Source organism: Pithys albifrons, chromosome 12 (genome assembly GCF_047495875.1).
Source record: "Pithys albifrons albifrons isolate INPA30051 chromosome 12, PitAlb_v1, whole genome shotgun sequence".
Taxonomy (NCBI): domain Eukaryota; kingdom Metazoa; phylum Chordata; class Aves; order Passeriformes; family Thamnophilidae; genus Pithys; species Pithys albifrons.
The window spans coordinates 7,976,094-8,002,769 of record NC_092469.1 but is presented as its reverse complement, the minus strand read 5'-3'; the positions used below and the strand labels follow the sequence as shown (position 1 = coordinate 8,002,769).

At 41.6% G+C, this 26,676-nt stretch overlaps 1 protein-coding gene across 1 annotated transcript; it reads right to left on the bottom strand.

Annotated features, from left to right (window-relative positions):
* Nucleotides 1-1,046: 1,046 nt before the first annotated feature.
* GPT2 (glutamic--pyruvic transaminase 2) lies at nucleotides 1,047-26,676 on the bottom strand. Its single transcript, XM_071567904.1, has 11 exons — nucleotides 25,987-26,676; nucleotides 16,554-16,643; nucleotides 14,976-15,084; nucleotides 11,225-11,358; nucleotides 9,014-9,257; nucleotides 8,182-8,261; nucleotides 7,508-7,644; nucleotides 6,645-6,819; nucleotides 5,752-5,907; nucleotides 4,656-4,768; nucleotides 1,047-3,424 (listed from the first exon to the last, which is right to left on the bottom strand). The coding sequence occupies exons 1-11, from the start codon at nucleotides 26,281-26,283 to the stop codon at nucleotides 3,334-3,336; spliced, it is 1,626 nt and encodes a 541-aa protein (XP_071424005.1). The 5' UTR covers nucleotides 26,284-26,676; the 3' UTR covers nucleotides 1,047-3,333.

Genomic DNA, 26,676 nt, shown 5'->3' with positions numbered 1-26,676 from the left:
CAGATTGTGTTCTTGTTTGTAAAACAAACAACATACCTTTCCCCTGTGCTCCTCACACCCCCACCAAAAAAAAGGAGATAAATGTTTCTGTTCCAGAAAACACTCAAATACCTGATACCAAGAAGAGAACAACCTGCTTTGGGGGCATTTTTAGTGGTGCTGGCATGTGCATGTATGTTTAGGAAAGCAGGACTAACTTCCCTTTCCCTAACCTTCATTTTCTTTGGAGTCACCAAACAAACACCACTAAAGTAATTCTGAGGTGTCACTGCAAAAAGACAAGATTCTGTAGCTCTGCAAATTTAATCTCATATAAATCATGTAAGAATCTTTTCAAAAGGGAACAACCAACACCACCAAACAAACCCCTCACCAAAGCCCTCATGACACAGTTGATCAATCTCAACTGACTGGTTCATCCTCTCTATGAAGAAAGAAGTCTGACTTGCCTAACTTCTGGTTATAACTCCTTACATTATGTGATTAACTAGGAGCATAAACTTGCCTAAGACCATCTCTATTTACAGTTCTGCAATGGGAGGAAACAGTTTTGTTGTAACAAGTTGGACAAATTTCAAGCCCATAAACTGAAGTGATGCAGAAATAATGATCTGGTTCATGGATACTAAATACTAGTAACTACTGGTTTGAACAGGAGGTTAATGTGTCATAGTGCAATCCAGCTGGTGTGGCTCCAGTGACACAGGAAATGGAGAACCACCACAGCTTTTTTAATGTGTGCTTTATTATTTGGAAGTCTCATACATCCGAAGTACTGTTATAAGGAGCACCTGTAGGAAGATCAAACCTAGAAGCATGCATTTGAAAGTAAGGATTGTCTGTTATCAATGAAAGATTTCAAAGACATGGAAAATAAGCCTCTTTTCTTAGCTTGACAGGATTGTTCCACAAAAATGCACATTAACCTTATCACAATACATACAAATATTGTGGATGGACAATAGAAATCACCACCCTTCCACATGAGATGCATCAAGAACAAATTGTTATCCCTTATAATGTCACAAACATAAAAGGCACCATAATAGAATGTTTAGAAAAAACTCAGTTTATGCCATTATATTTTGATTTAAAAGTGTAAGAACTGCTGTCCCAACGAAACAAAAAGCCTTTCACACCTGTAAATTATCATTAGAAACTTGTAAACCTTTACATTTTTTTCCAGAAGTATCAGGTGCAAATGCAAGGCAAATATAAAATCTATTGACTTATTAGATTACAAATACTACCCCATGAAAAAGCCGTAGTTACAAAAATATAAAAAAATATTCTAACTCCCATTGTTAGATCTCAGCTTCAATCTACACAGCGCTACGAGTCCAGAGCCAGATCTCATTTGGACACATTCCCACAAGAGGAAAGTGCTGTTTGTCTCATTTTTACATCAATGTTCTGATTTCCTACTATGGTTTTGCTTTCTGGATTGGTTTCATTAGTGCATATTAAGGACGCCAACAGATGAAGGGTTATATTTATCAATGGATAGTAGCAGCATAAGTATTCTCAGTCTGCTGTCCTCCCACAAGTGCATTTCTCCAAGGATAAAAGGAGGATTTTTCTCTCCCAGCCTCCACAGTAAATGTGTAGCACTGAAACATTTTCATTTTTGAGTCTGGGGCCACTGGCAGGTGATTGGGAAGGACTCAATTCTTCTTCCAGACTTCAGGAAGGAAGTGTGAGAAGTCCAGCTAATGCTGTGCCACAGACTGGTAGCTGCTCTTGCAAGGACAGTGATTGGGAACATCTCTCACCTTCCACACCTCAGAGATTGGCACAGGTTTATCCACACCGTGATTCTCTAGCCCTTGGCTTTAGTAACCTGGATCAGCACAGGGTGTTGAACCAGCTACAAAGGCAGCCTAACAAAGTGCTAGTAGACATGAAAAAGAGTTTACTTCTAAATAACAACTTAATGACTGATTAAATGTGACATTCTTAATGAATAAACTCTCTAAATGCTGAGCCGAAGCCTGACAAATGCTAATGCTTTCACATGTGAATACTGAGAGCTCTGTTCCTTTAGCCCTTTATCAGAGCTAGCAGGAGGTGTCCAGCTTCCAGCTCTAGAGAAACAGAAGCTGTTCTTTGTTTTGCAGGGAAGCTGGCACAGATTAGTGGAGTCGTACAGCTGCACTCCCAGATAGCAACCTTGTTGAGCTGGGCTTGAATAAGCACTCAGCAGCATTCAGCCAGTGCAAGGACTGTGGAAGATTGAAGTGTCAGCTGTACTATCATTCTCTTTATGCTTGGTGCAAGACATTTTCCTTTAAATATCTTTTCCTTCCCTAGAAATCCCCCCAGCATTTCCCCTGGTAACATGTGTTAGTCTTTGCCAGTTCACACTGGATTTTGGCCAGACTGTGGGTCTCTGTCACGTGGTTCAAACAAATGTTCTCCACAGACAGAGTGGTCTGAAAGTGTGTTGAGTATCAGCCTGCTTGGAAGGGCTGACAGTGCTCACATTGCTCTGAAACAGCATCTTACTACATTCTATGTGTACAAAAGATGTGAGTTAACAGGAGACTCGTGGGGTTGTTACGAGAGGAAACCTTCAGCGCTCCTGTGCTGGGGTTGTGTGCTGAGTAATACATGAAGAAGAAGAAGAAAATATTCCTCATTATGTTTCTGTTTCGTAAATACAGAGTTGGAGCAGCCACCGTGTTCACTCCTCGGATCAAACCTGTGTATTCCTTTCTGGTCCTGCTGAATGGCAGGATTTCCTTACAGCAGAATTTCAAAGGTATCTGCACACATCTGCCAAAGACTTTCCTAAATAAGCACGAGGTACCTACATGCTTAATCAGATTTGGAGAACATTTTATACTTAACAATAACAACAACAACAAAAATTAAACCAAACAATACCTATAATGTGTGGGGGGGCGAATTTTTGTTTAACAGAATTTTAGGATGGGAATCATGTTCCTACCTAAACAATTGATCTTGGCATTTCTGTTTTGTAAAAATCCCCACACAGCAGTAATGATTTTAATTCCCTTTCCCAACCTATTGAGTCAAAAGTTCACAATGTAACTTCCAATCAAGGCACAAAAAACATTTACTGACTTTTTCTTCTCACCACTTTCTTAACATTCTTCCCTTTCCCCTTAAAAAAAAGAGTTGGTGTAACAATATCTCCTATACCAGGCATTAACTTTAATAGTCCAATAAGTTGTAGCAGTATCTGAGACTGATTCTATATCTTTTGAATTTAGTTAAATCAGATGAACAGCACGTTCTCAGCACGTCTTTGTTCATTGTCCTCATTTGCCTTGAAGGGGAGGGGATCAGGGGGGAAAAGCCACAGTAGTTTCATGCATATTTTTCAAGAAACTTTATGTGGAAGTCTTTCACTTTCTCCAGTAGGATCTTCAGCTTCTCTACTGGAGGAAGAATGGTCATTCTGAAAAATAATATTTAAAGAAAGAAAAAAAGCAACCCACGTTATCTTCAGGACAAACTGAACTGTGATCTTTGCACAGATCTTGATTAAACTCAGGGCACAGCAAGTAATGTGTTAAATTTAACACCTGTTTTGATGTGATTCTCTTATTTCATACATTTATATTTTAATTGAACTATACTACTAAACTAGAGCCATTTGTGTCCACTGGTTAGTTCATAGGAATGCAAGAAATATTATTTGTTGAGTGGTAAAGAAGGTTATCAATAAGAAATAACAGCAACCTGGTTTCCCTTGTTGGGCAGTTATGCCAAATTAGGCCCAGTTGTTTGAGCTTTGGGAGTGGGCAGTTATGAGCAAATGTACATTTCTCCTTTAACTGAAAACTGAATTCAGAAGCATTAAAACAATGCACCATCTCACTCTACAGTTTTTAGTCCCTTTTTTCCTTTTTCTGCATGATATGAAGATCCTATAGAGGATTTATGGCAGTCTGTGTGCCAGACCTACAGAGCAATGTGTTTTCCCCACCCTGGAGCAGGAATGTGCTGCCTGGCTCTTTCCTGGAGCTGTGTGTACCCAGATATCTCCCCCAGCTGTGCTGCACAACTACCAAGGCTAAAGATACCCTCTGTTATGTTGTTTCAGACTGAAGAAGACTAAATTCCATGATAAATTCCAGCTATCTGGTTCTGCTGGAACAAAGTGCTGTTTACTGGAAGCAAAAGCAACAGAGTTTATGCCCACAGTTTTGGCATCAGATTATTCAGCTCAACATCTTGTTTTGGTAAAGTGAAGAGTTATTCAGCATGTTTAAGGAGCAGATTTATAGGGAAGATACTGCATTTCTCATGCAGCTTCTCCATATGGAAACACTGTTTAATTCCCTTCCTCTGCGAGGAATGCAGGGCAATTTTTCTGATTCTGTAGCCAACTGTAACATTACAGTCTAAGGTTATTATTATTGTTTGTATTCCTGGCAAAGGCATTGCAAATGCCAGTGTACAAGAATAGAAATTATGTCAGCAAGCTGTGAAAACACCACAAAAACCTGAATGGCTCATGGAGCAGCCCAGGTCTTTGGCCTTGCTGTCAGACCACAGAAACTGCTCAGTGTAAAGGGAGACAACAAAACTGAAATAAAATCCTTATACTTAATGAGAAGTGAAAGTACTGGGATGGTGCTCTGCTTCTTAGTGTTAATTTGATTTTAAACAAAGAGAAACTGTACCTGAAATGGTAGGTGCCTTCTCTTTGGCCAAATCCACTTCCAGGTACAACACATATTCCAGTCTCTTCCAGAAGTTTCATGCAATAGAACATATCAGGTGCCATTTTATGAGCCTAAGGGAATGGAGACTTTGGAATTACTGAAGTCAAAATATTCCAAATATATAGAATTTCATGATTGCTTTTTTTTTTCCCCTGTAAGCTTATCTTACATTATTAGTTTTTTATTTTATTTAATAAAGAAGGTGAGGAACCATTGCTAATGGGACAGTTCACAAGTTCACACTGTGAATGAAACAACAGTACTTCAAGAAGGAACAGGGCTGAAGAACCTACACAAAACACTCACTTCAAAAGAAGGATTTTAGATAATTTTGTTATTCTCCTTGACTTGCTTGTAATTTTTAGCCAAAGTCTCAAAATTGTACTTAGAAAAATCTAAGACACTGACATTTGATAAGATTAAATTAATTTGAGAACTGTGTGTTCCAGTTCTGTTGGCAGTTACTATTTTTTTCCCCCCTGGAAGTATCTGCTGATTAGGAAGCCCCCTGGAAAGTTCTTAAATACATGCAAGTTATATACCTAATCAAATAAGCAGCTGAAAAACAGCCCTATTTTTGTTCTCAGCTGTGCTGATAAAATTCCCTTTAAAAACTGAATATTACACATCAGGTAGCAGAACTTCAGGTAAGAACAGAGAGACTTGTCTTTTAGTAATAAAAGTTACTGACCCAAATATAAAAAGGTAACATTTGTAAGGAACCCAACCTCCCTCTGTCCCAGACTTGCTGAATGGGGCTGCTTTTCCAGGGTCAGTAGCACACTGCCATTCCCAATGCACTGTCCCCCTGACCCAGGCAACAGCCTTGGGAACACTCCACCTGGAAGCCTCACCACTGGCATGAAATGGTCTGCTCTGTTTTCTGCTCTTAAAATAAGACTCATCTTATATTTAAGATCATATGTAGTCTATGAAGTACTGCTTTGTAACTGTGTGAGCTCACTCTGTCTCTGGAATAGAAAATCCTCCTTACAAGTGGCAGGCACAGGCAAGTGAAGGTTAAAATTAATTGGGGTAGCAGTGACTGACTGACCTTTGCTTCCTCAATGGCTTTGGAAGGAATAAAGATCCGTGGGAAAGCATACATAGCCCCTTGGAGAGGGTTGCAGTGAACTCCTGGTATCTTGTTAAACATGTCTTCTGTTAGTTTGGCTTTTTTGGCAAGATTGTTCAAAACCGACTCTTTCTCCTGTTCAAAAGAAGGTGTTCAGTTGGATATATATGAAGTGGCAATAAAAACTCCAGAAGATATTATGATGCTTCAAGAGGCCTTCTCTGAATTAAATACTTGTAGGGCTTTGCTGAGCCATGAGAGCAGACAATGTTCCCAATTCCAGTTGTGCTCTTAAAGACAGCAATGCACAAAGGCATTGGCAGGATACAGCTACAGAGTGTTGCAGACAGACAACAACCTGCAAAAGTCTCTATCTGTGTGCTGCCTTCTTAGATTCTGCCTTCTGAGCATCCACTCGTGGCTGGTTTTGGAGACCACATTAGCTGAACCCTTGATCTGACTCGACAGTGTAATTTCTTAAGTTAGACTCAGTTTCATTTTTACAAGTGAGAAACTGTGTGTATACTTTAATAGGGATTACCATGCTGCTCACTGTACAGAAGTACTGGATGCCTAAGAACAAGGCTGATTTATAACTATATTTGAACTTACACTCCTGTGTAGCTTTTAGTAACAGGATATCTTGTTTAGTAATCCTTTTGTCATATTAAACACAGAAGAAAAGTTGAATTTACCAGCAAGAAAGCAGGTTTGACAATGCCTCCTGAGTATTCTTAACTGTAGTCATACTGAGTTAATTTTAAATCCACTGCATAGTTCTGTAAATGGGTGTTATTACAGGATTGTCTGAGTTCCCAATGCTTAGGACAGGTTCAGGAAATGCACAAAAGGACAAGCATGTTATTGCTGACCTTGATGAACTGTGCATAAGACTCTTCTCCAGGGACTGGAGGATTCACCACAATGTCCATTGCTGCTTGTCCGGAGACCGGGGGGCAGAGGCGAACAGAGAGCAGCTTCACCAGCTGGCCTTTAATCTCGGGGTGCAAGTTAATGACCTCCATGTAACCTCCTCTGTAGCCACATCTGTGACAAAGGGAACAGAAAAAATGGGTCAGCTCAGGTGTATAAATCCTGGGAAAGCAATGATAGTGACTGCAGAAGGGGAAACACAATTAATGAGAATCCTACAATATGTAACATACAGGTTGCTGAAACAGCTGCTACACTGATAATGGTTTAAGCTGGAACTACATGTGATGTCATTAAGTTCTAGTATCCCATACGGAGATAAAGGCACATGCAGCTTCCCTGGCAGGTGAGTTAATGATTAACTAGGATCATTTAATCTTCAGAACAGGAGCATATGGCTGTAGCAGCACACAATTCATCAGGAAATTCTTTCTCTTCCACCTCTCCCTCCCCAAAACAACTAAACCCAAACATTTACAATATCAGTGATTATTGAGCTGTTCCCTTCAATGTTGGAGACCAATTTTCCATTATCACAGGTCCAGATTGGGACTGTAGGATTTCACCTCTGTGGAACTGAGGCATGAGGTGTCTGAAATAAGTGCCCTTATTATTTGGTACTTTGAAAACCACAGAGCTAATCCATTACCCTGTGCTTTAAATTATTTTTTCCTTTTCTTGATAGTTTTTAGTTAAAATTAATAGAAGACGGTGGATTACCTTCAGGTCAGTAACATGAAAGGGCTGTCCAACCAGATTAATGAGGGAGATGAAATAAAAAAAACAACTAAATCAGACTTACTCGCCCATGTATCCCTTAGAGGTGGAGTGAAAAGAGGCCAGCTCAACATTGTTATAGTACTCGGGTCCCATCTCATACAGAATCTTTTTGAAAGAATGGAACTGGCATCCTTCAGAGTACACATTGTCCTGGTAAACCTGAACAGTCAGAAGACATTAATGTGCTCTGTTCCCCCAACTAAGGATAAAACATGGCCTTTTAGAGAGCCAGATCTGAACTGAAGAAACAGTGGCAACACTCGAAACTTAAAAGCTGTTAGAAGACACAAGGTTCTTTGTTAAGTAATAGTTACTGTCATGATGCATTTTATACCGTGTGACCATACTTAAGGTTTACAGTGAGCTTCTTTGTATACAATTTAACCTTTACTTGCATGTTTAAATTGATTCTCCTTCTATGTTTTTTCATTTGAAGTGGTCTCAGATTCACACAGGTTTTTAGGTCAGCTCCAGCCAAGTTTTTCCTTATGTCTCTTACAGTTCTAGTTCAAATCCAGATCAAGCCTCCTGCCATATTGATCCTTTTATACTAAGAATCTTGTATGCTTGTTCATGTCTCAATATGATAACAGAGAATCTGTTCCCTGTACTTAAAAACTACCATGCATGGAACAAAATTATACCTCATCTGAGTACTCTCAGCTGTGCTTTTGAGAGAACAGAATATTCCATTACCTCATCAGCCAGAAGAAAAAGTTTCTCTTCCCAGGCAAAGTGTATCACATCTTCAATGCACTTTCTGTTTTGCACCTGTCCTATAATTTGATTTTTAAAGCAAGAAGAAAGTTAGTGGAGTGTGTATATATATATATTTATGTATATATAAAAATCTTTTCACTCAGACCCACAAAGGCTTCTAGCTTTTCATCAAGATAACCCTTTTTCTCAGAAAAGTGCTATTGAACTTAAGAATTCAGTTCACCAAGTCTGAAATTAAAGAGTACTTTTGGAGGAATTATGGTTCAAGGTATCTTTGTCTATCTCAAGCAAAGGAAATGTGAGATGCAGTAATTAATCAACGACTTATTAAGAGTACTCTGTGAATAACATAATTTTAAATTCTCACATGCATGATGGTTAAGTGGGACTTAGTTTCTCAACCTCAGCTACTCAAAAACTACATTCTGAGGGAGGCAGTGGCTGCCACTGAGTTCAGAGAGTATCTGTAGTCATTGCCCCTCAGAAACAAAAGGCTACAGACCATGCCAGGGGCAAGATCTTTCATAAACACCAAAAGTGACTGACAGCCATTCCACAAGCTTGCAAAAGTTCAGAGGAAGCTGTGGCTTCACATGGGATCCAGTGAAGGGAAGCTGCTCCCTCCTCTCCAGTCCCATGGTACTGAAAATTCATTTCTAAAGTGTGACACACTGTCCTGCTCAGAGCACTGATCTCCAGAACTCAGCTTTACACACATGATGTGTGTTTAGGATTTGCCTGCAATGTCAAATGAATGAAAAAGAAAAAACTGGTCTTAAGGCCCATGCATTAAGCAAAATTCCCAGACCTGTGGGGTTTCCAGGGTTGATGATGCAGAGCACTTTGGGGTTGCAGTATGCCTTGGCTTCAGTCAGGGCACGGCGAAGCTCAGGCACGTCTAGAGCCCAGCAATTTTCTTCATCCAAGTAGTAGTTCACCTGGATGGCATCTAGTTCAGATATGGCTGCTGAATATAAGGGGTACTGTGGTATAGGAATCATCACTCCTGTTCGGGATTTTCCACCTCCTGAGATCAGGATCTTTAAAATTGCCTGGAGAAAAAGTAGGAGTCAAAAGAAAAAGGTCACACACCCTAATTAATAGTATACTCTGGAATAAGTCACTGATCTTCCTTCCTGAAAAAAGTCTACAGTTAAGGTGGATTTCTGCTCTAGAAGTATACAGTCATCTTCTCATATTAAAGGGCACTTATTATTTCAAGTTGATACTGGCTGAGTGAGGACAGCCCAGCTCAGCTTAATGGAATTCCTCTGCATGTCATGGCTTCCAAAGATCATGCCTGATCATCTGCAAAACCAAGGGAAAACATTCTGAGCACAGTGCTAGAGGGAAAGTTGGAAACAGGAATATCAAGATCCTGATTTTTCTGCTGTGCCCAGCTGTAAGCAAAGAAGCCTCAGCTAGTTCTTGCTTGTTGCCTCCCTTTATTTTATCTCAGTAACCACTAGAGACCAATAAATAAAACCAGAAATTAGAACTGGGGCCTCCTTTGAAACAGAGACCTGTTTTAGATTAGGAGCAATTTTGGCTTGCTGGGAACAAAACTACAGTCTGATTATGTCTTCATTTTCAAGTAACAGAAGAGACCAAAAGTCTGCATGTCTTGGGATGGAAATACAGTCATATGTAGCCTATGCCTAGAAGATACAGACAGAAATATAACGTTTGTGCTCAGGTCAGTCCAGAGGACTTAACTGTGCCCAACAGTCTCGGTGTGTCTATGTGTTGGCTTTTTACATGTGATTTAAATAAAGGAGTGTATTTGGTGCAGGAAGTAGTGAGATCTGTTGCTTTTATAACCAAGGGAGAACTTTGAAGTACAGGTGCAATCACAGCAAGCATCCTTATCAGCAGGCAATTGACAGTGTAAACCCCAAAATAGCTCTTCAGACACAGCAGCAGCATCCTTGAGTTTCTCAGTGGTTCTAGCACAAAATCTGCTGCTCTGCTTCTCAGCAAATACTAACTTGGCTGCTAAGCTAATGATTTATAATCAACATAAGTTTGTACCCACCACTAGTTTAAAAATACTAAGCATTCAAAATATATAATCAGGACCAAATGCATATTTTAAAATTCCTTAACACCCTTTGTCCTCTGAGTCATGAAACAACAGTTGTGTTATCTCTGGAAGGGCCAAATAATGAGACTCATAGTGCTGGTTTGTCGTCACTGGTGAAATCAAATCAACATGGTACAGATTTGATGCGCTGTGCTCCCATTCCTGACAAGCTGCCAGTATCACAAACTCTGGAAATCCAAGTCCCCACCAACATCTGGAGAGCTGCTCCTGTCAGAACACTGTCATTCTGAGCTCTGCCACTAGATGTCATTTAAAAAATCACTTCTACCAACAAGCTATGAGAGGCTGCCTCAATAAAAGCAAAGAACTGCTGGTGGTTCTGCTGGTGGTACTGCTGGTACCAGTAAATGTGTCTGTGCAAAGGAAGAATCTAATAGAGAAAGTTCTTCCTGTCTTAACCGAAGACCATCTTTGAGCCAAGACCTGAATTTTTTTCCAAACAAGCTGGGTACAGAAATAGATATTTGGGATTTTCATTGGCAATGATCTGACCTAGCAGAGAGTTTACTGGGAAGAAAAGCTCCTGAGATTTCTTACCTCTGAGGTAACTCCCTCTTCTCTCTGCCACTGATTGATACCCTCGAATCTTCAGTGCTTATGTATCTTTATCATTGAAGACAACCATTATTTAGTCTGAATGGTCTCAGTCTTCTAAATTTATACCTAGGCACCTGTGTAGTTCACAGTGCCTTTACAGAAAGAAAGTTAATGCATATTAAGAGACTTTGCACCTGCTTCTGAGCTGGCATCTGACATCCACAGAGTGGGTATCCACTGGAAGTGGTTTCAGTGTCTGTCAGGTCAAACTCACAGGAGTTTGTAAGACCAGATGTTCAACAGAGATCTGTATTTCCAAGGGTAACTGATAAATTAGAGTTTGCACCAAGAAGGGAGATGCTTAATTTTAACACTTACAGAAATCCCATCACTTGCCCCAGTGGTGAGATAAATGTTATCTGGATCTGCAGGAACTCCTCCATCTCTTCTCTCAATGTATGAAGCAACATCTTCACGGATGCAATTTATACCTTGACTGGCAGTGTAGGATCCTGTGAAAAACAGAGAATGAGCTGAGAATTGTGTACAATGTATATCAGGTTTTCTGTTTGCTACCAAAACTCCTGAGCTGGTAGTGTAAGGAGCAGTTTGTATATATGAGCACTGTGGATCCCCAAGATGGGTCTGATTTTAGTTTTCAAAGGAATAGGAAAAGGAGTTGGTTTGCTCATAAAGAATAAATTTGGAATTAGACAAATACACTGTCACTAAAATACAAAAATGACATACTGGATTGGTGAAAAGTATGAGTTAAAGGCTACTTTGCAAACTGAGACAGCAATCCCATGTTTACTATCTTTCAATTGCTTTCTTTATATAAAAATCACTTCTGAATGTAAACCAACACCCGTTTAAGTAATGGGAACAAGGAATAGAGGTAGTATGTGCAATAGAAAATAACTTCTTCAAATCCATGACAATGGATTTATTTGCAATATGAAAATAACATTATACTGTTTTCTCCCACAGTCTGAAACCCAAAAAATCTTACACTGCTTTTCTCCTTCCCCCACAGCATCTCCCACAATGCCTTCCCAACTACCTGAAGCAGAAATGTCTCAGATCACTCCAATCTCTTGTGCAGTTTACAGAGCACAACTAATAATTTGAAATCAAAGGAGACATTAGATACCTGTGTGCATCACTGCTGAGTATGCAAGAAATAAAGAGCAAAAATAAGCCTAGGCCGAGGTGAGGAATGGATTTGAGCTGTGAGGTCTAAAACTGATGGACAATGAAGCGACAAGTGTACATCTATTTTAGAACACTGTCATGAAGCCGCAGAATCCTCTTTGTTTGTTGGGTCGAGTGGAATAATCGTGCCTGACTTAACTCCCCTCACTCAGTTATGTGCTAGTACTCTGCCTGGTAATACCTCTGTGAAACAAACCATGATTTGTAAAGACAAAGAAGCTTTGCAAGTACTGCACAATTGCATGGGACAAAGTGGTGATTCAGGGCATAAAGTTCCCTGATGTCCTAAACGTTTACTTTTACAGGACCAGAAGGTGGATTGGGTCTGTACATGTGGCTTGGACTACAGCTGGGAAGCTGCTGTTGAAGCAGAAGGACAAAGCCAAGCTGTCATTCTGTCCTGTGCTCCATTGAGTGCTGAGCCCTATGACTCTGAGGATAGACAGAACATTTAATTGTCCTGTACTTCTCCACTTAATTGCACTCACTTAATAGCTTTGACTAGAACCAGTGTGTTTGCACTGTGGGATGCAAATGAATAAACCCAGTCCAAAAAGCTGCATGTGCCTGTATCAGGTATTTTTGCATATCCAAGAAGGGTAAATGTCTCAAACGCCTAAAAAGATGTGGCAGTTATCCCACATGCACAGTGAGTGATGCCAATAGAATGCCAGAGGGTTTGGACACCATACAAGTTGAGGAATGGCTGAGCCTTCATCCACAGCCTGGGATTAGCAAGACTCAGTACCAAGAGGAGGGTTTTGCCAAATGAACATTCATTGGAATGAGGTTGTTCTAGTTCACATCCAGAAGTCACAATATTCACATTAACTTTGCAATTAATGCATTTAGAGAGGCTGGTGTAGATGTGGGTCCAAAGCTTCAAATGACCACACGCAGTGAATCCAATTTTGTGCTGGATGGACAAATTTGTTGAAAATAAGGTTTTGTTAGAACATGATGGAGCACTTAAAGCTGCACAGGGGGATGAGGTTTTGATATTTGATTTTTCCCAAGAGAGCCAATTTCTCTTTCTCAGCCAAGCACACAGGAGCAGTAAGTTGTCAGACTAGCAGCAAAGTGCCTTCCATTCAGCTGCAGCCCCACTTGCCTCAGACTGTGCCTGTGAGGGCTGTGCCCAGGCTGGGGAGCCACAGGGGCCAGGAAAGGGGCTGATACACGATACTGCAGAACAGTGCGGGTGGACAGGGGGCACAGAACAGTGCAGCACATCAGCAAGGTCTGCAGTGGGTTTAGTTTTCAGGAGTTCAAAGGCACAGTTCTTCTTGGAACATATTGCCAGAAAAAAAATTCAGACTCCAGTTACTTACAGAATTTCAATTTATCCACTAAAATTAACAGGATGTGTTCAGAATTATCACCTTATTTGAATATTGTAACAGTTTCAGGTCTACTTCCTCAGAAACTACTGAGCTAACACAAATTGCTGGAAATATGTGATCTGCTGAAACAAGAATTTATTTCTGAAGCATTATGGGAGGATGAATTCCTTTCATTTTACTCCAGCACGGAGCTGGGGTGTCTCACACTGAAGGGTAAGGGAGCACACAAGGGGACAAGACTTAGCACTCTGACAGCTCACAACACATCCCTAAATATGAGAGTCAAATTTCAAATGTATGCCCAGTAAGTCTTCCATACCAGCAGTACTATTTGGATTTATTGTGCCAAAGACAGGAAAGGAATTCATTGAGCTAGAGGAACTTCTCCATTTTGATAAAAGTTTTTTTATGTTCTACATTAAAGGACAAAACTGATACAAAGAAAGTGAAGATAAAATACATTCTGCATTAGGCTGTGTTGTTAAGGAGAGTCCAAGGCTGAAATATTGCTAAGGTAAGCACTGGTTTGGTCTTGTTTATTTTATTAAATTTCATAGCACCTAATCTCAAAATATACCAGTGCAAATAGGCACTGCAATCAGAAAGATTAAGAAATATGCCAATTACTGTAATACCTACTCTGAAATGTCACTGTTTGCCTATTTCAAATAAGGTAATTAAGTGTGCCAGACTCTTTGCTGTACCCAGCAGCTGTAACAGGATCAGTGGAGTGGACATTCTAGTGGTGTTGGCCAGGTACAAAAAGGCGGTACAGCTGCTAGATGAGAAAGGAATTGTTTCTTCCACTTCATCTCTACTGAACATGCAAGGTTTGTACTCAGCTATGTGTATACTACAGGTGTACTCTTGTAGGAACAGAGCTCTGTAGCTCTTTCAGGAGTTATTTTTCCCTGGAGAAATAGGGCTTTGACATCTTCAGTTAAAACTCCTTCAGCTAGGTAAAAAACTACCACCTCTCAGGGGTGTAGATTTCCCTTTGCAGAGGATTATCACCTTGGTACCTGAATTTCTGATACCCCAGTTCAGAACCTGACAAAAACACTTGGACTGATGGTTCAAAACTAAGATACAGGACTGTGAACTGGACATACATTGTGTGTTGATCCCAGCATTTCAGTGGTGGGAGACTCCTTGGCAGAGAAACATCTAGAGAAGATAGAACTGCAAAAAGCTCCCCCTGGTCTCAGCAGGAGACAGAGCTGTGTGAGCCTGTCATTGACAGATGCCACACAACAGTCCAAAGCCTCACCAGTACTCTCTGCCACCTTCTCAGCACAAACCCCTCAGCATTCTGTTTAGTCATGCTTAGAGGGTATCGTGGGAGGGCTCCACAACTGTGTAATCCTCAACTTCTGTGACAAGTTCCATCAAAAATGTGCCCCATTAGTTGCTTATTGTCAATAGGCCACAGTGCAAACATCCCCCATCAGCCTGTCCCAGGCCTTCCCCATTTTCATAAAAAACAGGATTAAGAAATGTCAGTGTTGCAGATACTGAAACCACCTTTGCTGTTTCTAATACCAACGGGAGCCACTGCGACAGAGCCTTACCCAAGCTGTTTCCCCCACAGCCCTGCAGGATCCGCCGGGCTCGCTTCTTGGCATCCTCTGGGAAACTTGGGCTGTCCAGCAGGTTTGGGTATGTGCACAGTGCCACCACCTACAGTGCCAGGAAAATGTCAATTGGCCACTTTATTCATGGTTATTTTAAGTTGGTAACACGACTGTCAACTTTCCTTGGAAATGAGGATCACAAATACTGGCTAATTCAAAACACAGGTTATTGATGAAGGGTTTGCAGTTGTTTTTTAAGGGTAGTGGTTACAGAAGGGATGAAATCTTATCAGGTGCCAAGCTGTGCTGATAAACAGGATTCTAGAATTATTAACTATTTGTATTACAGACAGTGAAGTTTGGAGTCCAAGTGAGCATAGTGCAAACACATTAAAGCACATTTAAATATTCACATGATTTCTCTAAACAGCTCTATCCTCCCCTCTTTGTGCTTTACTAGCCCACTTTATTGACAAGAAACCAAGAGTTTGAATATGGAGCAGAACTGAAAAAGATGATAAAATTTTGAAGTCCTGGTTGCATGTTCTAATAATCCTTCCCAAAAATAACTTACAGTTCTTACTAATTTGAAGTTGTGGGAAACATTTAATTAAAAAAAGAAGCAGTGATATAGAACATAGTAAAAGTGGAAACATGACCTAGCAGAATGAAGTTTATTAAGGAATATAACACACAAAGAATCTAGAGGTCTGAAAGAATCTAGAGGCCTCACTTGACACTAGTTTAATTTGTTCCAGTCTCTCTCATTTTTATGTTTACATGATGTTATATGGATAGGCTGTTGTCACCTTGTGGGACAATGACTAAAGAATTCATCCACATCTGCACACAGTTGTGGGGAGAAGGGATTTCCATTTACAGTTTTATTTAATACTATTGGACCTGAATAATTTGTAAGAGGCTCAGGTCTACCTAGTTTGCTGAGAGGTTGCTGTACAATTCAATTTTATAGTCTGATCACCTGGACCTCCAGTGTGAGATGGCTTTAGTTTGTCCTGGAACTCTCTGAATTTACATTATTATAGCCTGAGGATTTACATGTGTGTGTAAGGGATGCTCAGTAAATAATGTAATAGTTTTAACCTTACTTGTGTTTTAGGAATAATATACAAACATGAAGTCTGTTGTGATCTATGCTAAAAGTTAACCTACAGTTAACTGCACCCACCCAACTGTTGCACCCACCTGTGTGCAGATCCTAAAGTATATTGTCAGATGAAGAAAGGCATTTTCTTTTTACCCTGAAGAAAATCATTTCCTTTCTTCACATGCATCATTGATAATGAATTTTCTGACTGATAACATTGGAGAAGTGGCAGGACAAAGTATGGATGGGGAATGATACGAAAGGTAAGGAAAGCTACTCTGTTAAAAGAGGTTGACCAGCAAAGTATGGGTCTTTAGCTCAGAAAGGAAAATTTGTAATTCTTTACAGAAGAACTATTAAAAGTCTAATTGCATCTAGGGGATCATTTATACCAATACACATATCAGACAGCTTTTAAAGAATTCCAATAAAAAATCAATAATACCAATATTTGATAATAGTCTTACCTGCCGGAGGAAGGTGATGGGCCTCTGTCCCATTGCATGTGCATCTCCAATGTTGGCTTTAATTACTTCAGTAAAAGGCTTTTTGATTCCCTAAAAAGGCAGAATGCAGAATGTTTTGTTAGGGCTGAAGCAGATGATTCTTTTTTGGTATCTGTCACATGGCTGTAACTAAACTCTCTCAGAAGAGACACAGTGTTGAATGTAAAGCTTAATGCATTTCTTATACAACACTGCCAGTAAATCCTAAATGGTTTACAGGAATTGTGTGACTGTGACACATTTTTAAATGATAGGCTGCCTTTTATTTTTCTGCTAGCTACAAGTAAGAGACTGACTTGCTTGGAAACTACACATTGAAGCAGAAAAGAGGAAAAAAAGGCCCTTTGAATTGTCAGTATTAGAGCAACTTTAAAGACAACTAAGGGAGAGATGGATCAGTCAAGAAGCTAAAAAGATTTGAGGACATTTGAGAAACCCCCAGCAAAAGAAACCTCGAGACCTTTAGCCATTTTAGATCAAGGCTTTTTTATTTATTTTTATTTAGAGGAAGTATTCATTGTATGCTGACCACACTTTTCCCTGTAGAGATGTTTCACAAAACACATCATAGTGAGGGTCTGTATGATAAACAGCACAAGTGCTCAATAACCACCATGAATATTTAAAAGCTTTCTAGTCTCTGGAATCTGAACACGCAGCCATTTTTCCTGTGAGAAACTGAATACATCATGAGAAGACAGGGAATGCAGTTAATGAATGTTGATTAACAATCACAGCTCTTTAAAAAGCAAAGTGAAATAAGGAAAAAATGGCAAAGAACTGACTGGCAGAAAAAACCACCACTGGTTTCAATAACAAAAGATTATCTGAAAGTAAAGGCCAGCGTTACAAAAAGAATAAATGACGTAGGCAATAATACATTTACAGTTGTTCTAATGTATATTTGAGAGACAGTAGGGAGGTCTTCTACTGACAGAATTGTTATGTGGAATATGTGGCTTGCAAGCCTGAACTAATTGTTGCTTTTCTGCCATGGATTATGTGTTGATCTTCAGTGACAGACCAGAACCCAGAGGTGCAAAGGTAACAATGACCAAAATACAATAGTCACCAGGATACAGATTCCCAGGTATGCCGAGATTTGGAGGTTTAGGCTGTGTGATGTGTCTGAGAGGTTACCTGATAATGTGACTCAAGTTCCCACTACAGACCCAGTCCATCATCCATGACTGAGGGCCTACAGGGTTTTCTTTTAAAATAAATAGGTAGTTAGAAATGGCATTAAAACAAGACAGTTGGACTTGCATGATCCTGATTGAAAAGGGTCAGTTTTATATGGCCTTAAATTTAGCAGCAATTGAAAAAAAAATTCCCTTGAAATAATTGAAAGTGGAACACTGACTGCATCAACTCATTTAGTTTTATGCTTGTTGATCTGAGTCTCTAAATTAAGAGCTGCATTTCAGCTCCAAATAAAGAATTAGGAATAGCGATGCCAGAGAAAGATAAGAGATCACCTTTTTGGTGTCTGTGTCAGGTTTATGGTAGTTTATCAGCATTGACACCACTCAGATCTCTCTACTGGTGCCACACTTAGTGTTTATGCCATCACTGCCAGTGGGGATCACTGCAACTATAGAACAATCCCTAACTGCATAAACCCCATACTACCTTTGTTAATAAAAGACTGATCTGGAAAAAAATAGCAAAACACACACAAAAGTTATCTCACTATAAAATCTCATCAGAGAAGGAATCATTTGGTTTTCTGTGCTGTACACACAGTTCCCATGAGGTCTTAAAAGCTCATGGTCCTCTCGGCTAACTTGTCTTTCTTGGTCTCAGCTACAAGAGCTGTTGCCTTTTTTGTCTCTCAAAAGAGAGATGCTTTTAAATAACTTGGGCCTTTTCCTTCCCTGACAATGAGTTAATATCAGCAATTGTTTAGAACTGTATTAATGAGATTCCCTTTATCCCTCCTAGTGAAATCTATACGAAAATTGCTATGACTATTTAGTATTTTTCTATTGATTTCCAATCTCTCTAGGGAAAGAAGGAATATCAAAAGTTTTTCAGATTTAGTTTAAAATGAGTAGTTCTAAACAAGTTCTTAAAGAAGGTCTAAAAAAGTTCTTTAAAAAAAAGTCCCATTTAGCATTTCAGAAAGGAGGGACTGGAAACAGTAACAGGCAAGAACAAGTGTCAAATGTTAATGGGTGAAGGTTTCAAAGCAAGGATATCAGAAATTGGATCAAGGGAAGTCTAGACAGTGACTATGACTCTGCAGTGCAAGGTGGAATTCTGCTCAGAGCCCCAAGACACAGTGGGTTTATTCACTGGTTACTTGTGTCAAGGTTTCTCCTGTGGTGAAGGCACTGGCGTGCCTGGGCACTCCAGGGAACAGCAATGCCAAAGACTTTTTGGAAGGTCTATGAAAAGATCTGTATGAAAGGAGGAAATGGGGCTTAAAGTTGATAACCTCAACAGCAGGGAAAGGGCTGCAACAGGACCTGGTGAGTTGGATTTCTGTGCCTGCAGGAGGCTAAGCAGTCTCTGACCATGGCAGTGACACACCTGGGCTGAGACTGTTGGTGTCCCTGCAAGCCAGGGAACACACAGGGCAGCAGAAACTGGGTGATTGAGTTGTTTTGCTTTGCTCTGGGACAGAGCACAGCCCCAGCACAGCTCTCCTGCCCCTGGTACAGGCAGGCTCTCCAGGTGTGCTCCAGGCACAGCCTGCCTGCATTGGAACTGGCGTCTGCCAGCAGGCAGAGCTCTGGAGAGGTGCAGCAGCTGCATAACAGGAGCCCTAACAAACTCAGGAGCAGCAAGTACCAGACTGACACTCCTGTCTACTGAAGAGGGTATGAACCACGTGAAACAAGCAGAAAACCCAATCCCCAGCCCTACAAACCAGCACTGTTCCAGCCTCCTGAGCCTCCTGCCTCTGGCGGCACCTCCCACTGTGCTCCCAGCAAGGCAGTCCCTGCCGTGCCCCTGGCACTGCTGCCAACACACCCACAGCAGTGGCCACTGGCACAGCTGCAGGAGCCACCTTGCCCTCTCAGGTGTACAGCAGAAAACACAAAAGTGGGCTCATTCTTTTGACAGTTGGCTCATTCTTTTTATAGTTCTTCTTTTCTTGATAATGAAAGGATTTTAATAGAATAAAGGAATCTTCCAGGATTTGGAATACACTCTTTGGAAATTAGCTCCTTCCACAGTTACTCCTGTCACTCAACTTTTCAGAGGAAACACTGTCTTTTAAGAGACCAGATGAAAAGCAGCTAAAACCTGAAGCAGGTCAGACAGGATTATTCAAACAACTGTGTCAGTGTTCTAAATATTACACGAAGTTGGGATAAGGGATTTTTACACGTGAACCAGAACTCATTGGTGCAGAGAATACAAATCTTTATGTAGTTAACCACATCCGGAGAAGCTTCCTCTTCCCCCTGATGTTCCCACAGCATTGACACCCAGCCAGTAAGAAGTACAGTGGGAAATGATGAGCTGTCTCTCAAGGAGAGAGCCACAATGCAAGAAGTGTTGGTAGAATGACTCGATCATAGAAACAATCTGATGCCAGAACATGCACTATCCCACAGAACCAGCATGAAGGCACGAGGTGGGTTGTCCCTCAGGAGGTTTAGCATGCCTGGAGGTTCCCTTTACAATGGTACCCTCAAAGAATGCTGGCAAATTGCTGTGCCCAGAAGAGTAAAGAAGGGTGTGAGCTGACATAATGCTGTCTTTGCTGAAGTCTTCAGAAAATTTCAAAGGAAATCATGGGTGGATTTGGAAAAGGCATTAGGAGAGGACTGAACAGTTCCCTTGGGGAGGCCATGAAAATGTGAGCTCCTTTTAATCCCAGAAGGGCAACATGGTATTTTGATTATTTCTGAATTTCAGGATTTGTCCACTCCTGGCTGCGCCCAGTTGTTTCACTTTCCTTGCATTGCTTTGTGCCTCCTCTCGATGATTATCAGGCAATAAGACCACACTATGAAACACTGTGCTATTTCCTTGAGCCTGGTTTTGCTGTGACTTGCACAAACAAGCTGTACAATAGGAGAGCTGGCAAACCCAAACATTTCAGCACAGTTGAGATCTGTGCTGTAGTAGCCAAGTTGCTTGCTTTTTTTTACCTCCTCCACTCAAAGGGCCAAGAAAGCACTGCCCAGAGGCCCTTAACTAATAGGGACCCAAAGACCTGAATTAGCATTCCAATCTTTTTATTAAAACAGCTCACAGCAGAAAAATAAACCTGACCTGCTTATGACAGAGAAAGGCTTTGAGTTTGTATTATGCATGTGTAATTCAAGCTGACATGAGCTGGTTTTGGGAAGAAGGACAAGCTGAATTCTGGATTTTGCCTTGAAATGGCAGTGATGACTTGCATTCCCCCTCATAGCACACGAGAAAATTGGTGGGGCTGACCATCAACTGGCAGATCTGAAACAGAGATTACAGGACAGGACTCCTCCTCAAGTTACTTTTGCCTTACACATTGTTCAAATTGCATTTGCATTCAGAAATTTTGCCTATATGAATAAAGCCCTAGATTTCAATGTGTCTGCAAATGACAACATCAAAATAATGCTCATTAGAAAGTGATTTGACCATTAGGACTCTCTTAACTTGAAGACCTATCAGAAAAGTGCTAGTTTTTAATGTGTTTTGCTACTCTATTCAACAAGAAGAGATCAAATGACTGGATCCTGTGTGCTGTGTGTTTCTGAATATATGAGTTTGGTAATTGTACTCTTAGAAACTGGGTTTTTTTCATCCTCACCTGCAGGTTTTTGCCCTGTTAAAAAAGATGGGGTTTACTACAGATTCACTTATGTATGCAACATGTACAGACAACTGAGGAACAACCATTCTGTCTTAATGAGGTCAAATGCTCTTGCCTGGAAGATACTTTCTTAGTGTGCACACAGTCACGTATTCAAAGCAGAAAATTATAGGATGGTAATTTAAGCTTAACATCTTTCATTACTGGGTGTACCAGTCAATCTTGTATCTTTTTCTTGGCATGTCAAATTATATTTCTGCATGTCATTGTCTAAACTGTGTTTTATCTTTCCACAACTCGCAGAGACACAGTCAACTCACATTGACAATTAAGGCTGGGTTCTAAGTCAGATTTTGCTATTCACTTTAAAAGCCTGGTGAATTAGTTAAAAAAAAAAAAAAAGAGAAAAAGAAAGAAAAGCTCTACAGTCTTTTAACCAAAATACTTCAGCAGAAGCTGCCTGAGATTACACCTACATAAGTACAAAGATCTTGGTGGTTTTAATATCTAAATAGAAATGCAGGGAGTGAACCAGTGACTTGAATAAACATGCAACAGGAACCTATTTGCAATAGTTATGCAAATGAAAAGCGTGGGCACAGAAGTTGAACATACAATACAACCCTTTTACTGTAAAAGTAATCAGACTCCTGTGGCTGTTCACAAAAATTAGAGTTTCAGTCGGTAGAGACTGTATTGCCACTGAGGGCACACAGTCCCAGGCCAGGGGAGGGACACCACAACCACCTGAAGGAATCTTTTGCATGCTGCCAACATATCCCTGTACACCATCCCTCTATCCCTTCTACCCCACAATTCTGTTTCAGTAACTTGAAAACTCTGAAGAAGAGCCTCATGTTGTGTGACTTATATGAAACCAGATGCTGCTTCCAATGTTTCATGAGGTGACTTGTGGATCCTGAAATGCAGTTTCACATGCACATGCTTTGCAAGCAGAGTAAGCCAACTTAACCTGACCCAGAACTTGACATTACCTAAAACCCAATCAGGAACTGGGAACTGGGGAGAAAAAAGGAGAGTATAAGTGAAATGTCAGTGACAGGAGGGAACTTTCCATTACAAGGTCTTAAAATTAGCATGAATGCAAAGTAACAAATCAGGTATGTGTGCTGCCTGTGTAAAGATAAAGCTAGCTTGTTATTACTGATTAAGTAAAGAAAAGGGCACTGTCCAGAGATTACATTGTTCTTGCATTGAATTCATGTTCAGAATCAATTTTCTAGTCTGAAATGTAATTAAAGCGAGTACTTGATATGGTGGCCATCTGTTAGCAAGTCTGCACAAAGGGAACGGAAAAAAGGGGCCTTATTTGTTTGTGTTCTATTGAGAGTGTCATCATTTATTAAAACATGTCTGTGCCCTAGCTGGCTTTAAAAAGTTCCCAGAAACAACTGAAGTCAGTTTTTTCTGTATCATCTTAGTAAGCTACAATCGGCTGAATGTTACCATCAGCAAAGGGGAAGAGAAACAAGCTTTTCACTTTTGAAGCATGACACAATTTTACAATGATAAAAAAATAATTCAGGGAATTAATTCAAGCCAGTGATTTTGCATGAAGATTTCCATCTTGAAAGACTTACTATAGATCAGAACCTTGATTTTCCACCTAGGTGAATACAGGTCACAAGCCAACAAAACCTGTGAAGTCCAGGTACAACATGCCCCACCTGTACTCCTGAGCAATCAATCTTACTCTGCTTTAATATTCTACTTGCCACTAACATTGGCTTAGTCCCAAGCACACGAGTTAAACTAATGGCTCGCTTTTATTTACTTTTTCAAGAACTAGCTCTTCAGTTGCCTAGTCAGAGACTTCTCAAGTAACATTTTAGTCCTTATTTTAACCATTTGCAGTTAATATACAAAAGCAGTAAGTGCCAGATAGAATAACAGAGGAACTACTCTCCAGGATCTGAGACAGCAGGACAAAACTCAAAGAAGATAAAAGCTTACACTGTGCAAACAGCTTCAAGTGGCTATTTTACAGTCTACATAAGCAGTAAAAGTTATGCAAGTAAAAAGTGTAACTGAATTGAAGCAAGTTTAAACAGGGAGAGGCTCTATCACATCTGATTAGACAACGGCTGCATTTAAGGTGCTTTTAGTTCACACTAAAGGCATCTCAGGAGAGCAGGATAAATGCAATTTACTATCATTGCTTCCCCCCTGCCTGCTCCTGGTACTCCCAGCCAGTGCAGCACTTGTACATCACACTGTGCAAAGCTCCTTCCCCATCACACGTGGGACAGTTGCTATGGGGGAGCTCTTCTGCTGTCAGTAAAGAGTAGTTTTGCATCTAGAGATGCTGTGGGGCATCGGCTGCCTTCCTCTGACAACCTCTTCAGCCTCTTTACCCAGCAGTGTTAATCCTGCTGGCAGGGGCTGGCCTAACTCTGTGAGGTAAGATTGACAGGGAGAAAAAGTAGCTGTCCAGTTTTACACAAAAGTAAACAAAGAAGTGCCATCGACCTGTGATCACGCAGAATTGAATTTCAGACACACACACACATTAAACAGGCAAATAGATAACCTGTAATACTTCAATTATAAGGAACCTAGGTACTACTCAACACTGTACACTTTAGCAGACAGTTAAACAATAGAAGGAATAACAGGATTTTTATCAGAAAGGGAAAGAGAATAAATAACTTGAGAAGGTTGGAAGGAAGTAAAGTCTTTCAGCTGCTTCCTTAAGTTGATTAATGTTTTCTGCAGATACGCTGTCTCAACTTTTGCAGTCCTCTGTCCCTGCCAGCTGTGAGGTTTGTTTGCTTCAGTCATCTTAGAGCATGGTCACCTTTGGGAATGTTGATAGCCATTATTAGTGGCTAACATTATTCCATGAGACTGGTTCCAGAAAAACACTTTTAAATGGAAAATATCATGCAAGTAGGCACAAAACTAACGTAACAATCTTTTAATAAAGCAATTGGCAATAACCTGCTCTTACACTTTTTCAAAAGTGCAATGAATATTATTCTCTCTGACAGTGACTCAGCTGGTAACTGGAGTAAGCAGGGCATTTGGGAGGAGGTAGTGAGGATCATTTTATATTTGTTTTCTCAAGTAATATCTCCTGCCCTCTGATGTTAACTTGAAAACAAACATACCCGGTGAGAACACTGGAAGATTTTATACTCTGGAAAATGCACCTACTAGGGAACCTCCTTGCATAAACACAGTGACACCTTTATAAACAAGTTCTAAGGCAAAAATCAAAACAGATGTTCTGAAATTCATTCTCCATCACCACTATGAAGTTTTGAAGTAAAATAAAAAAAGAAGCTGTTTTTAATAATTATTGAGTAGATATAAATAATTGAAGTATATACTACAGTGTGCTGAAAATATTATTTGTCTTCTAAAACAAGGGGAACCAAGTAACAAAGACCAGAGCATTAAAATAATCTCTTACAGTGAGAATTCCTGTGGCACCTTTTTGTGCCAAGCACTTCACACATACTGATCAAAATAGCCTTGCAGTACCTGTAATAACATATTAGCAACACTTTCTAAAGTAGTGAAGGCAGGTAATAATATTTGAAATTAAAGTGACTCTGCCAGATGCTTTATTCAAAACAAAAAAAAAAGTGAGTCCTTGTGGTGAGAGGAGATGCTGTGGTTTGAACAGTAGGAGCAAAAAGCCATGTCTGTATTACTAAGGGGTTTTTTTTCCCAATATTAAGTATTAGAAGAAGAAATAAGTAAAAAATATGAAGGACAAAGTGTAAGCACTGACTGATCTGGATGCCTCATTTAGCACATTTTGACCCAGACCCTTCGGAGTATCTTGTATCTTGCTTTATTTTGCGATCCTCCTATCAGAACCAACCACCTAAACTTCGGGCAGCGTTACTGAGTGTTTGTGCTCTGAAGGCTTGTCCTCAAGCCCCTCAGCTTCAGCAATTAAGGAAAGAGGAGCACAGTGTCGGTGGTCTCAGAGAGCACCCCCCTCCCCTGCTTTGGGCAACCCAGGGCAGTGCTGGATGGGGCAGTGCCTGGGACAGCCGGGGCCAGCTCACCTGTTCAAAGGTGTTTCCCTGACCCGGCCAAGGCAGTATCTCTAAGACCCGCACGAACGGCTCAAATGCTCTATCAGGATGATGAAAGCTGGTCAGTCACCCCCTTGTATAACACAAGGGACACGGGATTGCAGCAAAGGGTCAAAGTGGCCGGAGAAATGTAAACACTGCTTTATTTGCCTTACGCAGGCAATGACACCAGACCAACAGTAGCCGGACAGCGGGTTCCTTTGTTTTGTGCCTCTCCCGCCCCCCGTGGGAAGGGGCTCGAGTGCGGGGGTGCCCGCAGCGGAGCGAGGCCGGGGCGGGAGGCGGAGAGCGCGTCCCGCCAGGGCTTGTGGCAAAGAGGGATGGGGAGAAAGGCTCCCCGCGGTCCGAGTCTTTAACTTGGTGGGAGGAGGCACCGCAGCGGCACTCGCGGTGCCTCCCGCTTTCCCGAGGCTTCCATAGGTTCGCGCATCCTCCCCGCTGGGTGTGCGGGTCCCCGCCGGCCCCACCGAGCCCCGTGCCGTGCCCCGGGGCAGGGCAGTGCGGGCGGCGCGGAGCGTGTCCGTCTGTCCGTCCTGCCCTGCCCTGCCCTGCCCTGCCTCACCTTCCGCAGCTCCTTCTCGATCTCCCCGGCTTTCAGGACGATGGGGCCGCGCACCGCGTATTCCACCGCCTTCACTTGCGGGTTCATGGACTCCAGCGTCAGGATCTTCTCCCTGCTCGCCTTCTCGTTGATGTTCACGGCGGAGGCCTTGGCAGCGCTGCTCCAGCGCACGGGGCCGGCACCGCGGGGTCCCCGCGGGGCGCCGCGCAGGGCCGTGTCCGCCCCTCCGGCTCCGCAGCCCCCCGGCCCGCGCAGGCTGGCCCCGGTGTGCCTGGCAACCACGGCAAACCGGTGCATGGTCCTCCTCGGGGCAGCTCCCGGAGCGAGAGTCGGGATGCGGGCGCTGGGGGTCGGTGCGTTCTGCGGTCGGAAGGGGTACACGAGCAGGAGGTGCGGTCAGAAGAAACACCGAGGAGCTGGCGCGGTTACACGTTCATGCTCGATCCTCTCATGTCCAGATCCCGCAAACTTAATTGAAATGGATACAACTGATGTTGCAGTGCTGCGATGCCACCGCAGGAGCGGTAGGTCCCACCATTGCATCCGAACAGCACCGCACAGCTCCGTCCCCGACACAAGTGTCCGAGCTAATGCTCTGGAAGAGTCCCGGGTAAAACCATCCTTCTCCCAGCCGGCGCCTGCCCCTGCCCCGGCCCCGGGGCGTGCTAAGGTGTGATTGCACCAGCCGGG